The sequence below is a fragment of the Haplochromis burtoni genome, unplaced genomic scaffold (assembly GCF_018398535.1).
Source record: "Haplochromis burtoni strain Fernald_Lab_line unplaced genomic scaffold, NCSU_Asbu1 Contig_2264, whole genome shotgun sequence".
Taxonomy (NCBI): Eukaryota; Metazoa; Chordata; class Actinopteri; order Cichliformes; family Cichlidae; genus Haplochromis; species Haplochromis burtoni.
Window position 1 is genome coordinate 1 of NW_024584625.1, and position 14,090 is coordinate 14,090.

Consider the following 14,090-nt stretch of genomic DNA (forward strand, 5'->3'; position numbering starts at 1 on the left):
TTTTTGGGGTTTGGTTAAATACAAGGTACCTGCAAAACCATTTTTTGTGTTGTGTGGATTTATTAATTACTGCCCATCAGCTCCAGTGGCGTCCCTAAATCTTCTGATTAATAATAACCATAAAATCACACTCAATCCCTAGCCTGTATTAAGTCATTAGCGCTACATCAGTGTTACACTTGCAAGTGAACATTTCATTGTCACACGTTTTGTTTCTGTTGTCGTTGTTTTTGAATTTACTCCATGGCTTTCTTTTAATCGACACTGCATTCACTGCCTCATTTTCTTGTTGCGCTGCTCCTTGAACAGGCTCTCTAAACGTCAGTACATGTTGTCGTGCTAGCTCACTGGCTTGACTTATCTTTATAGCACTTTCCAGCGTTAGTTCTGTTTCTCTCAACAGTTTCTCTCGGAGCTTCTTCTCATTAGTTCCAAACACTATTTGATCTCGTATCATAGAGTCTCTGAGATCACCAAAATTGCAGGACTGAGCTTTGATCTTGAGGTCTGTGAGAAAAGTATCAAATGACTCACCCTGATGCTGTAAGCGTGAGCGAAAGACGTATCTCTCGTATGTTTCATTTTTCTTTGACAGACAGTGCTCATCAAATTTCTTCATGACTTCATCAAAGTTATCTTTGTCCTCGGGCTGAGCAAACACAAAAGTGTTGAAGACCTCTATTGCTTCTGTGCCAGCGATGGTGAGCAGCATGGCTATTTTCCTTTCATCTGCCCGTCGATCCACTCCGACAGCTGCAATATACAGTTTGAACTGCTGTTTGAAAGTCCTCCAACTTGCATCCACGTTTCCAGTCAGTTTCAACGGACTTGGCGGTTTTATTGCATCCATCTTGTTGCGTTGCTTCTTATTCTTAACCCGTATCCTGGTACCATGTAATGTTCTTATTCCTCTATGAATAAAACATCAAGAATTGCTCCTGGTGCTAGCTTCAGCTAGCTGTTCATTATTCTTTCTACAACGATCACTACTTCTTCTATTCTGTATATCTTATTGATTCCAAAGCGCCCCCTGTGGGTAGCTTCAACAATAGCAACTATCATTACACTACCCACCAGCCAATCCGTTCACCCATCTATCCATCAATCCATACATCCATCACCCATGCCGCAGAGGGCACTCCACCTTTTCCGTGGCCACTGAGTTGGAGATGCTGATTTTCATTCCAGCATCTTCACACTGACATGGAAACTGTCCCATAATGAGCTCGAGGTGTTAGCCTGTAGCAGAACAGACATCCTGAAGTCACCAAAGTCTCCACCTTCACCTCCATTCATTTACTGCACCGGAATTTCTATCCATTAAGTTAATTCGTTCATTAGTTTAAGTTATCAAGTTGTAGAGGTCATTCATCTGGATGAACATCTCAGAAGATCAGATCAGGTTTTGGAATAAAAACACCTGAACCAGAGCCAAGTGGGAATCTGAGTTTCACCAGTACTTCATCAGTACTTCATCAGTACTTCACCAGTACTTCTGTATTGACAAATTGTCCTTTTGGCTAGGCGTTCAGTGCCGAATACCATTTCATATTTTGTTTTGTTTTGTTGAAACGGGTCGTCCTTCATTTATATTTCAACCTAAACTCTGAAACTCTTACATTAGATCACATCTTCTTAAGATATGATAATGATGTCGCCAAACAGGATTTCTATTTTCCTTCTTTTCCGAGCTGGGCTACAGGAGGATGCTTGTGTGACTGCTTTTAATTCTCGTAAAATCTTTATGTTCAGTAAATTTGAGCTTGGGATAGAAAACCAGTACTAAATACTAAAAACCATAAAATCTTTTTTTTTATTCAGTAACTTGATTGTAAAATGTTCCAGTGGACAAACATACAGAGACTTTTCTATAAGATGATTATGTCTCAGGCACAGAAGGACATTAAACTGCATCTGTCTGAATGTGCAGGTATGGTTTGTGCTGCCTCACCAGGTGATGTGGCAAAACACACATGACTGCCTAATGAGCATAGCGCTGGCAGCTGGCCAGCGACTGATGTCAAAACATCTATTTTGGTTCACAGGAAACATGTTTTGGTTGTAGTTAATGATCATAACCTTGGCATGCAGGAACTAATCCACGGATCAGATTGCAGTGACACAAGAATCCAGATTAATGTTGGATTAACCTGAAAGCTGAGTCACATCAACACCAATGTTCTGATGACACAGACAGCATAGTTTCGTGTAAAACAAAAGCATAACCCTAACCTCCCAGGCTATAACTCTGGCTTTTTTTTTTCACTTTTAGATTATAAATTACAGTCAACCAACCACTTTATTAGGTACAGCTTTCTACTTAACTGGTTGGAGCTCCTTTTTCCTTCAGAGCTGCTTTGACTCTTCATGGTTCAGATTTACAAGCTCAACAGGCACCTGGTGTGGTCTTCTGCTGCTGTAGCCCATCTGCTTCAAGGTTCAGAGATGCTATACTGCAGTCCTTGATTGTAACGAGTGGTTATGTGACCTGTTTTCTCTGTTCCAGACCTTCTCTGTAAACTCAGAGATGGTTGGTGGGAAAATCCCAGCAGGTTGGTGGATTCTGAAAGAACTACGCTATATTCAAAGTGACTTAGGTCACCTTTCTTCATCATTCTGATGCTCAGTGTGAATGCCAGCAGGTTGTGTTGATCATGCCTAAATACCATGATGGTTGACGATGCATATGCACTAATAACGATCGTATGAACCCAGTGCCGTGGCTGGTGAATGTATACAGAGTCATGGGAGCAGACTTAAAAGCAATTGTTTTGAATGTGAAGTTCAGATGGATGTAAAGCTTTAGTTCAGGTTTTTCTTACTAGCATGTGCTGAACATTTAAGCCTGGAACAGTTGCCCACCAAAATAAAAGCATGCTGTGTTTAGTAACGGTTACAGGAGCACTGGATTCATTCTGAACAACAAAGCCTGATTTAAAAACACAGGCTGAGCCGATAATCACAGTATTGTTGTTGTTGTTGTTGTTTCCCTCAGCTCTCACTACCCGGCTTGTGCTTCTGCCTCTACGCCTCCGTGCTGATGTTCCAACGCAGGAAGAAGAAGCACAGGCTGGAGATCTCGGCGCCACAGGACTTCCAGCACCGCGTCCACACGTCGTTTGATGTCACCTCGGGATGCTACGTGGGGCTGCCGCCGCAGTGGCAGAGCGTCATCGACACGCTGAAGAGGCCACGCCCCCTGGTGGACCCCTCTAGGATCACCAATGTTGAACTAGGACCCAAAAAGGTGGGATGGATCTTTTCAATAATCTCTCAAGGCTGCTGTAAATGTAATGGACCTGTGTCTGATGATCAGGTACCAACGCCAGCACGATGACGGATCAGTCGAATGTATTGATTGCGTATTTGCGTGCGCTGGTCCAAGCGGTGCGTCTCATTGAACATCAGAAAGCTGATGAAGAAGCTGATTTATTGATGAACAGCGACATTAACGACAATCACAGCTTTCTGCATAGATCAGAACCAATCTGAAGTACCTTCAGGAACTTTCCTAGAGTCGGGTCCTTCACAGTGACTGTGCTTCCTCGTCATGGATCACCATGTAAAAACGTCTTTACTGTATCAATACTTCCTCGGGCACCGGTTTAGCTCAGTGGGATGAGCAGGAGACTATATGCCATATGGCTGACAGCTGACGGCATTTAAAACAAAGGAATCTGAATCTTTCAGCTGCACCACAAACACAAACTCTAAATCCCAGAATAAACTTCCTCATTCCTTCTGTCTGCAGCAGCAGTCTGAAACAAGGTGTTTAATCTTTAGTTCAATTTGATTAGTACCAACTCAAAACTCTGGAGTACTTGGAGTTTTTTCTTCTTTAATGTTGTAGCTGTAGTTCATCAGCGAGTACTCATGTATTATATACCTGTATCACCCGCAGTTCACGCTAAGCTCACCTGGTAAACCAGTAAAACTAATGTAAACATGGTCAAAGGAGCTTGCAAAGAAAAGCGTCTGGACTTCTTTAAGTTGCTTGAAGACGTTTCACCTCTCATCCGAGAAGCTTCTTCAGTTCTAAGGTCAAATGGTGGAGAGTCCCAGATATAAACCTAGTGGGAGTGACCCCCCACAGAGGGACAAAAGGACCCCCTGATGATCCTCTAATCACCTGAGCCAAGGTGTGAAATTGGGTGCGGGCCCCAATCAGCCAGAGTTTCAGGTGGGTTCATTGTGAAACCTGGCCTCACCTTGTCATGCGAATTCCTGAGGTCAGATGGCCCAGGATGTGAGTGGGCGTTAAGGCGTCTGGGAAGGGATCTCAAAACTGGATTATAGATGGCAGAGAGTTGGTGTCGTAAACCCCGCCTCTGTTCAAAGATGGTCGCTCACAGTGGACATAGATGGCTTCTTTCACTCCTCTTTCAAACCATCTGTCCTCTCTGTCCAAAATGTGAACATTGGCATCCTCGAAAGAGTGTCCTTTATCCTTAAGATGCAGATGGACTGCTGAGTCTTGTCCTGTGGAGGTGGCTCTTCTGTGTTGTGCCATGCGCTTGAACCCACCTGAAACTCTGGCTGATTGGGGCCCGCACCCAATTTCACACCTTGGCTCAGGTGATTAGAGGATCATCAGGGGGTCCTTTTGTCCCTCTGTGGGGGGTACTCCCACTAGGTTTATATCTGGGACTCTCCACCATTTGACCTTAGAACTGAAGAAGCTTCTCGGATGAGAGGTGAAACGTCTTCAAGCAACTTAAAGAAGTCCAGACGCTTTTCTTTGCAAGCTCCTTTGACTACGATGACCTGGATGACTGAGAACCTTCACAGACATAATGTAAACATGACATCGTCAGTCATTGTTTTTGTTCTCTGGTAGGTAAAACTTCTTGTTAAAATGATGCTGATGCATACATGAAAACATCAATACATAAACAGGTGAGCAACTGTGTACTCACCCATTTTAAAAGGTTTAAATGGTAAATGGCCTGTATTTGTATAGCGCTTTTCTAGTCCCTAAGGACCCCAAAGCGCTTTACACAACCTGTCATCCACCCATTCACACACACATTCACACACTGGTGATGGCAAGCTACATTGTAGCCACAGCCACCCTGGGGCGCACTGACAGAGGCGAGGCTGCCGAACACTGGCGCCACCGGGCCCTCTGACCACCACCAGTAGGCAACGGGTGAAGTGTCTTGCCCAAGGACACAACGACCGAGACTGTCCAAGCTGGGGCTCGAACCGGCAACCTTCCGATTACAAGGCGAACTCCCAACTCTTGACCATGATCGCTTAAAGCAGCGGTCCCCAAACCCCAGGCCTCGGACCGGTACCGGTCCGTGAGTCGTATGATACCGGGCCGTGAGAGTTGAGGCTCAGGTCTGAAATGTATGGTTTTCAGGGTTTTTATCGGTTTTCAGCGTTATTTTGTTATCGTTTTTATCGTTAACTCGGTTTTCCTGGGTCTTTTCACGTGTGTTATGAATAAATCTTCTTTTTTTCGGTACCGGTACTAGTTTTATTTTGTTGTATTTATCCGCGACACCTTAAAGGCCGGTCCGTGAAAATATTGTCGGGCATAAACCGGTCCGTGGCGCAAAACAGGTTGGAGACCGCTGGCTTAAAGGGCAGGCTCACAACATCACTTCCTCATCTATTTATTTAGTTGATTATTAAACATTGATTTTAAATGGCATTTCATATTTTCAAACCAAAAATACTGCTACTAGTAGTAATAATAATAATAATAATAATAATAATAATGATATGAAAAGTTGAAAAATGCTTCAGCAGATGATTTTTGTTGAAATCATTCTTTTTTTTTTTTTTTTTTTTTTTTATGTATCCAAACAATTTTTTTTGTTTTTCTTCTGGACATCACCTCAGATATCTTACAGATTTAAGGGTCATGGTATTATTATTATTATTATTATTATTATTATTATTATTATTATTATTATCATCATTAATATTTATACTAGTAGTCACAGTAGTAGTAGTGGCAGCAGCAGCAGCAGTACTAGTGGCTGTAGTATAGTGCTCAGAGTTCAGGGATGAGTTCCCTGTCCTACTACCAAGAGAGTTTCGGATGATGTGAGAGTACCAAGAAGGTGTTTGTGTATCTGGACTGAGGAAAGAGGATGAGGAGACTAGGTGATGGAATAAGGAAGTACAGAAGGTATTCAAAAGAAGATATTAGCAAAGTAAAAGGGGGACAGTCAGAGAGATGAAGGAAGTAGGCAGATGTACAGCAAAGAGAAAAAAGAATGGGCTTATAGTGAGCTGTATGTAAGGAAGACGGAGTGAGTAAGAGCAGAATGTGCTAATGATTGAAGACACTGCGACGAGAAAATGGAAGAAGGACTCTGAGGAGCTGATCAATGTAGAAAATGAGAGAGAGGAGGACAGATGGACAGTTAGTGAGGACCTCAGGAAGTGCAGAGGATTAGAAAGGAGGAAGCAAAGGCAGGCAAATGACGCACCTGTGCAGGTATGGGGAGGTCTAGGAGAGGGCGGTGGGTGGTGAGAGGATGATGAAAATGAAGAACAAATCTACCGGGTCTGAGAACATGGTGATGTGGAGTACAGAGGGATGAAGCCGATGATACCATGAAGACACAGGAACGAGGTGTCCAAGGTTAAATCGATAGGTGAACAAGCAGCAGTGTGCATTCATGCTGAGGAAGAGCTCTGCACATGTGATGTTTGCTCTGAGAGGGTCGATGGAGAAGGTCAGGAGGAGCTTCACTGAGTCTTTGTGGATCAGGGAAAGCAGATGATTTGCTGCTAAGAGAGGACGTGTGGTCCTGTGAGGAAGTCTATAAGGGTAGTGCAGCAGTGTGGTGGTGCTCTGAGCCGTTGGAGTTACTTTGATTTGTTTTGGTTTCTTCTGCAGACCATCGTTCGCGGCAGCTTCATCGGCCATGGAGACTACATCAGTCATGTGATCTCTGAGTTGACTCGTATGTCGGTCAGCAGTTCCAACTCTCTGCGCCGGAGCAGTCCGTCGGCACGGAAACGTGCCCGATCGATGGGCCGGCTGGGAGAACTGGCCGAGGACGAGTCGTACCAGTACAAGGAGCTAGGTCACCGCGGCGGCAGTGGGAAAAGTGGTGGGAGCTCTACCTACTGGCAGGACCGGATACGACAGGTGCGCAGCGACAACAGCAGCCCCAAACTGAATGGGGCCCTGCAGAGAGCCAAGTCTACCTGCCAGGTGGATTCCTCGTCTGAAACCACACCCCTTAAACTAGACAAACCTCAGAGGACAGGTGAACCAAGTGGACTGTACGCCCGCAGTGAGGGGGCGGAACTAAGAAATAGGACAGCTTCCTACACTGTGGAGACCAATAGGCACCAGGTGAGGCTAAGACCAGCTGTGGGTCACCTGCCTGACCTGCTGTTCTCATCCAGAGAAAATTCAAGAAGACCGCATTCGTCCTACGACCTCCAGGTGAAACTCAGTGTTTGGATCACTTCCACCATTTTAACAAATTCATTAGAATGAGTCTGCTGAGGACAGACCAAACCATGTGAAGCTACACAAGCTAACATCAACACATCTGATTAGAACAAGTATAGGAAATGGCTCGATACAAAATGCAGATATATTAGCTTAGGATAAATACAGACTATAGAAATGTAAATAGCTAGCATAGCCTGACCTGAACAGGAAGAAACCGCTAGCACAGAGTAGCATAGAAAGGGGAAACATCTGAAGCTTTAACTCAGTGTCTCTTCTTTTTCTCCATCAGCTGGCCTCACCCTCCTCCCGCCTCCTGCCTCCTCCTAACAGCACCAGCAGTCCCATCATCACAGGTAGAGCCGTATTTCAGAGGCTGCCTCGCCCATCCTCTGCCTTTAATGCACCTATCAAATCTCCAAACTTAACAACTGAGGACAGCCCCTCCCAGCCCCACCCTCCCCCAACCGGCTCCCCAGGTCACGCAGTCGCCTCCAACCAGCAGGCGGGGTCCGATGGCGGTCCTCCAAAGGTGACCCATGAGCAGTTCAAGGAGGCACTACAGATGGTGGTGGACCCTGGCGACCCGAGGATGACTTTGGAGAACTTTGTGAAGATTGGAGAGGGGTCCACAGGCGTGGTTTGCATCGCCCGGGAAAAGTACAGCGGGAGACAGGTGGCTGTGAAGATGATGGACCTCAGGAAGCAGCAACGGCGAGAGCTGCTCTTTAATGAGGTACAGGTGTGGTGAGGTGTGTGAAGATCTACCTGTTTGCAGTTTGACTGATCTTCATTTCATATGTCTCAGGTGGTGATCATGAGGGACTACCGGCACCAGAATGTGGTGGAAATGTACCGTAGCGCTCTAGTGGAGGATGAGCTGTGGGTCATCATGGAGTACCTGCAAGGTGGCGCTCTAACCCACATCGTCAGTGAGACCAGGTGAGCTGGAAGTCTCTCAGGTGTGTCGTCTGGGAGATGTTCTCTGTGTTCATGGGGCGATCGTGGCTCAAGAGTTGGCAGTTCGTCTTGTAATCATAAGGTTGCTGGTTTGAGCCCCGGCTTCGACAGTCTCTGTCTTTGTGTCCTTGGGCAAGACACTTCACCCGTTCCCACCTACTGGTGGTGGTCAGAGGGCCTGGTGGCGCCAGTGTCTGGCAGCCTCGCCTCTGTCAGTGCGCCCCAGGGCAGCTGTGGCAACAATGTAGCTTGCCATCACCAGTGTGTGGATGACTGCATGTAGTGTAAAGCGCTTTGGGGTCCTTAGGGACTAAGTAAAGCGCTATACAAATACAGGCCATTTACGATGATGTTTCTGCGTGGTTCAGGTTGAACGAGGAGCAGATAGCGACAGTCTGTGAGGGGGTCCTGCGGGCGCTGTCTTACCTGCACTCTCAGGGTGTGATCCACCGAGACATCAAGAGCGACTCCATCCTGCTCACCCTGGACGGGAGGGTAACACCCTTCTTCTTCTTTGTGACACATCTTTGACATTTACAGAACTTCTTAAAAATTAAACCTGGATTATCAACAGATACAGAGAATTCACACAAACTTGTGTTTATCACATAATGAGTACCCTAAACCCAAAAATGCCTAATGACGACCATCTCTATCTTTTTAAAGTTTGACATTACAGTTAGGCAAAGCTGAGTGTTTGAGTTTTTATTTCTAAAATATTATAAATTTTATAAATTATAAATACTAAAAAATACTAAAATAATTAAAGACCATTTATAATCTCAAAGATAGACATGTACCAATATATGACTGTCTTTGTCTGATTGATAAGAGGTTTCTAATCGTTTCCATTAGTTTGTATGACTGCCAGTACTACTTTACAGTAAGGAAAACAACTTCTGCTGATAACCAGGATCCAGCATCTTTTTTCCAGATTATTTATGTTATTAGTTAGTCAAAACTCAAATGCCAACAAACTCAATAAACTGATCTGCAAGGCCAATAAAATGTGTTATCCAAGTTAAAATGGCCATGAAACATATTATAAAAGCCAGTCTAAATCATGAAGCCCTGATGTCAACTGTCCCTGATGTAACTGTGAAGCTGGATTCAAGCTGGAAGTTTAAATTTTTTGGAACATGTTCAGAGTCTAAGGGTTATTTTTGTGCAGCCCCTGGCTTCAACAATGAGTTTATGGTAAAAACAATGATATGCTGTCCACTTTCACTCTCTGTGTTATCAGCAGTCAGTGGTTCTTTGTTGTTTGGCTAGCTGCAATGAAATAGGAAATCCACTTGTTGGTTGTCAGAGGTTGCAGAACACTTTATTAATAAGGACAGGGTGGAGGAGAACCTGTTTAAGTTACCAGACGGACAATCTGGAATCCGACACTCGTCTCGTTTCCTCTTCTAGATAGGTGTACCACTCTGTGCAATCAGCTGACGTCAGCACAAAACTGCTGCTGACTGATTTTTAGTTTCAGTGTCCTTATTTTCCTCTGAGTTATCAGTTCTGTCACTAGTTAGCTAACATAAACTAATGTGAGTCTATTAGCTGCAACCAACCTAGTGACATCATATTCTGTACTGACAGAAGATGGCGCTAAACACATTCTAAAGTTAAACATCTATACCTTAAATTCAGCTTCACAGATAAAGTTACATTTGGCAGTGTATGAGAGCAGGGCTCAGTGATGTACATTATACATGTGGTGTTTCATGTCCACTTAAAGGACAGTCCTGGAAAGCACCTCCCAGCCACTCCATAATGCACTGGCCAGTCACAGTAGCATCCTCAGTGAGAAACTTGAGTTTACCCATAATGCACCACTGAACGACACAGGAAATCATTCCTGCCTGTGGATATCTCTGTACAACTCCTCCATCTAAAGCACCGCACACAGTCCAATACCTGCACACCCTCTGCAGAGAAAATAACCGCCAGTATGAGGGACACCTCAACTTGAACTATATTTAATTTTGTGTATACTATTCGGTAATATAATATTTTGCATTATTTCATGACCTTTAACTTGTTAGTTATGTCCTTGCTGTCTTGGAGAAACTGTGACCACATCATTTCCTCTGGGATTAATAAAGTATTCAGATCCTGATAACGGTGACTAATCAAGCCTCAGTCAGATATGACTGAAATACTGCTGAGTATCGGTCACACAAACAGCTGGAAAGTGATTCTCAGAGGTTTTCTGTTAGTAAATCTATGAAATTCCTTCTTGGATCCTGCTGCAGATCAAACTGTCCGACTTTGGTTTCTGCGCTCAGATCAGCAAAGAAGTCCCAAAGAGAAAATCTCTGGTCGGGACCCCATACTGGATGGCTCCTGAGGTGATCGCCAAAATGCCATATGGCACCGAGGTAAAGACAGCACATGAAGGATGTTCCTACCAAATAATTTAATGAGTCGATTAAACCGGTGGAAAAAAGCTGGACAAGTCTTAGGATAAGTCTTAGAGTTACACAAAAGTCCAAACCTCAGTTTGAACAAGGTTAAACAAATATCACATTTATATTTACAGTAACTGATATTCACAGTTCTCAGTAACCAATCAGTTTCACATGAAAACTAAGAAAAACATCAAATAGTTACGTTTCTAGGTCTTATTTCAAATTAAAATGGTAAAAAAAAAATGGCCTGTATTTGTATAGCGCTTTACTTGGTCCCTATGGACCCCAAAGCGCTTTACACTACATTCAGTCATCCACCCATTCACACGCACAAATTAAAAGCATGCCTTTGAGGTGTGACCATTTCCTGTTTTCAGGTGGACATCTGGTCTCTGGGAATCATGGTGGTGGAGATGGTTGATGGAGAGCCACCGTATTTCAGTGACACGCCCATCACTGCAATGAAGAAGCTGCGAGACGAAGCAGTGCCAAGTGTCAAGAACGTCCAGCGGGTCAGACACACACACACTTAGTTTTATTTTTATATGGAGTGAGGACCCAAGACCTGAACATGCTTTGAGGACCAACAGACATACATATAAGGGTCCTTCTAAATTTTATCTGTCACATCTTTGTTCTCATGTAAGTTAAATCTGAAAACACAAAATCAGATTTTTTCTGAACATCAGTTACTAAAATGCTAATATGCTGGTTGTGGGTCGTGGGCCCAGATTAGTTGTAACATTTGATGATGATGTAATCATTCATCCTGACAGTCGCTGATGATGTCACTGTGTTTGTCTCCAGGTGTCTCCCGTGTTGAAGGACTTCCTGGGCTGCATGTTGACCCGTGACACGCTGCAGAGGAGCAGCGCCGCCGACCTGCTGGAGCACCCATTCATGCTGCAGGCCGGCTCACCACGCTGCCTCGTTCCTCTGGTGGAGCAGTACCGCAAACGCATGTCACTCTGCTGAACACCCGAGACCCATCTGAAGAGGCTCGCCCGAACCCAACCCTGATTCCTCCGAAGACATCTGAGACTCAGCTGGGAGACTCTTATTGTGGCTCGGTTGCGCATCAGCTCATCTCTGATTGGCCAGACTTGCTGAACAGCTGTTGGTGCTACTCTGGGGCGAATGTTTTTTAAAATGGAGAATTTAAACTTTAGAACATTTCAGGCTCCTTCATGTTTTCAAAGATCCTAGTTTATACAGCATTTCAGTAATTTTACAGCCAACGTCAAACCTTTAAATCACAGATCAATAATAATGATCAGCTCAGAGCTGTGGGTGCAGAACAGCTTCAAACAAACAAACAAGTGAAAACAGACACGTTCGTTTCAGCAGAGCCGGAGATGATCCTCTGGCTTCAAGAAGTTTCTCTCTGTATCAGAGCCAATAAACAACCAATAAATTGATCAATGCTGCTCAGCAGAGGGTCAGCTCTGGATTTAAAGCTCTTCATTGGGAAAAAGTTTTACCCCGTGATGATGATGATGAGCTCTTCCTCCCGTCGATCGGTTTATTTTGAAGCTTTGCACAGTGTCAATGTGACTTTGCACAAAAGATGCAGATTAAATTTTTTTTTATTTAACCTTTTTGTCTTTTTCCGTTTGTCTCTTTGTTGAGTCCTATAAATATTTTCATTGAAGCTAAAATGGATCCTGACACAGAGAAAATGCCATTGCAGCCAAACGTCCGGTTGCTCCCTCACAAAGTCCAAATTTGACCTGTTACTGATGTTGCCTCTTCAGGTGGAAAATCTGGATTTCTAAATTTAAAACGGGGACATGACACGCGTGTTAATCCAGTTACTTTAAAACATCATAACAAGAATCAAAATGAGAAATTACAAAGATTGTTGCTTTAATTAAAAAGATAACAGCTCATCACTCTGTTTTGCTTTGAGTGGTTTCATTCAGCTTTTTTATTACTAAAAAAGAAATAAAGTCCAAGATTTTTATTTAAACAACAGGTAAATGGCCACAGAGTCCTGAAATACTTCCCAGTTGCTCAAGCCTGGTGCCCTGCTCTCAGGGTTAAAAACCTTTTGACATGCTCCTCATGAGAGAATAAGAGATGTCGGAGCCACTCGCTTACTCGGTGATTAGCTCCTATTCCAAAGACAAAAGTCTGCGCTGATTGATTTACAGGTGTGTGTCTGAGCTCAGAGACCTGCAGGACCCCAACCAGCTCTGAGAGAACGGAATCAGCCTATCAGATCATCCGTGTGTGTGTGTGTGTGTGTGTGTGTGTGTGTGTGTATCACGCTGCTTTCTTCACTTCAACTGTTTCTTTTTAAATTCTGGTTGTTTCCTTTTGTTGACACTAACTATATTTCATGAAGCCAGTTTAATATCTTCATACTTTCGGGTGTGTGCGAGTGTGGTATACACAGGTAATCACAGGCAGAAGATGATCCTGGGCCCTATTTCAGGAAGCCGGTTTAGTGCAAACTCTGAGTAAGTATACGCTGAGTTAACGAAAACTCTGGGTTTTCGGTTTCACAAAGTGAGTTTAGATTAATTCTGAGTGAGTTACTATGACGACACACTCCGTAAAGCTAACCTGCCCCCTGGCAGGTTTACTTCAACTAACCCTGCCGTTCTCCGCCTCTTTGTTGGAAACCTGACAGTAGGAAGTGTCAGACATGGCGTGCCCCTTCCTTGAAGAGCCAGTAGATGTTGAAGCCCAAATTCTCAGCTGGGAGAGAGTGATTAGAGCGCGTTCGGACATTATATCATTTCCTGATGATTTCCTGTGTGAACGTTACCGTTTTTCAGCACAATCTATAATTTATTTGAATAACATCCTCAGGCCTAATATTGCTCATGTGACACATCGCGGACATCCTCTCAGTTCTGTACATATTATTTGTATCGCACTTCGGTTTTTTGCAAACGGGAGCTTTCTGTATAATATTGGTGATGCTGAGCATGTTTCCAAGGCTACTGTCTGTCGGGCAGTCAGGAATGTTACAGTTGCACTGAAACGTCTCCTGTACTCGTTTATGGTGTTCCCCGGTCATAGACCCACAAGATTTATCAAAGAGGGATGCCACAAAATTGCAGGTATCAGGATGAACGAAACTTAATACATGATTTGGTGATATTTGAACTACTACTTAAATTTTACATTTATTTTCACGGTTCCCAGGCGTGATTGGCTGTATAGATGGCACTCACATTCCAATCATTGCTCCTTCAGTAAATGAAGGAGACTATGTGAACAGGAAGTCTTTCCACAGCATCAATGTACAGGTACATAGTTCCCTGTAGCATTTCAAACTAACAAATTAT

The 14,090-nt window shown here is 43.9% G+C and overlaps 1 protein-coding gene across 1 annotated transcript; it reads left to right on the forward strand.

Annotated features, from left to right (window-relative positions):
• Window positions 1-2,995: 2,995 nt before the first annotated feature.
• LOC102293191 (serine/threonine-protein kinase PAK 6) lies at window positions 2,996-12,385 on the forward strand (the record flags this gene model as incomplete). The annotated part of the gene is given in 8 exon segments (XM_005952818.3): window positions 2,996-3,247; window positions 6,860-7,417; window positions 7,719-8,162; window positions 8,235-8,368; window positions 8,755-8,881; window positions 10,636-10,761; window positions 11,169-11,303; window positions 11,599-12,385. Coding segments are annotated over 8 exon segments (1,899 nt in total). The 3' UTR covers window positions 11,767-12,385.
• Between the last annotated feature and the right edge of the window lie 1,705 nt (window positions 12,386-14,090).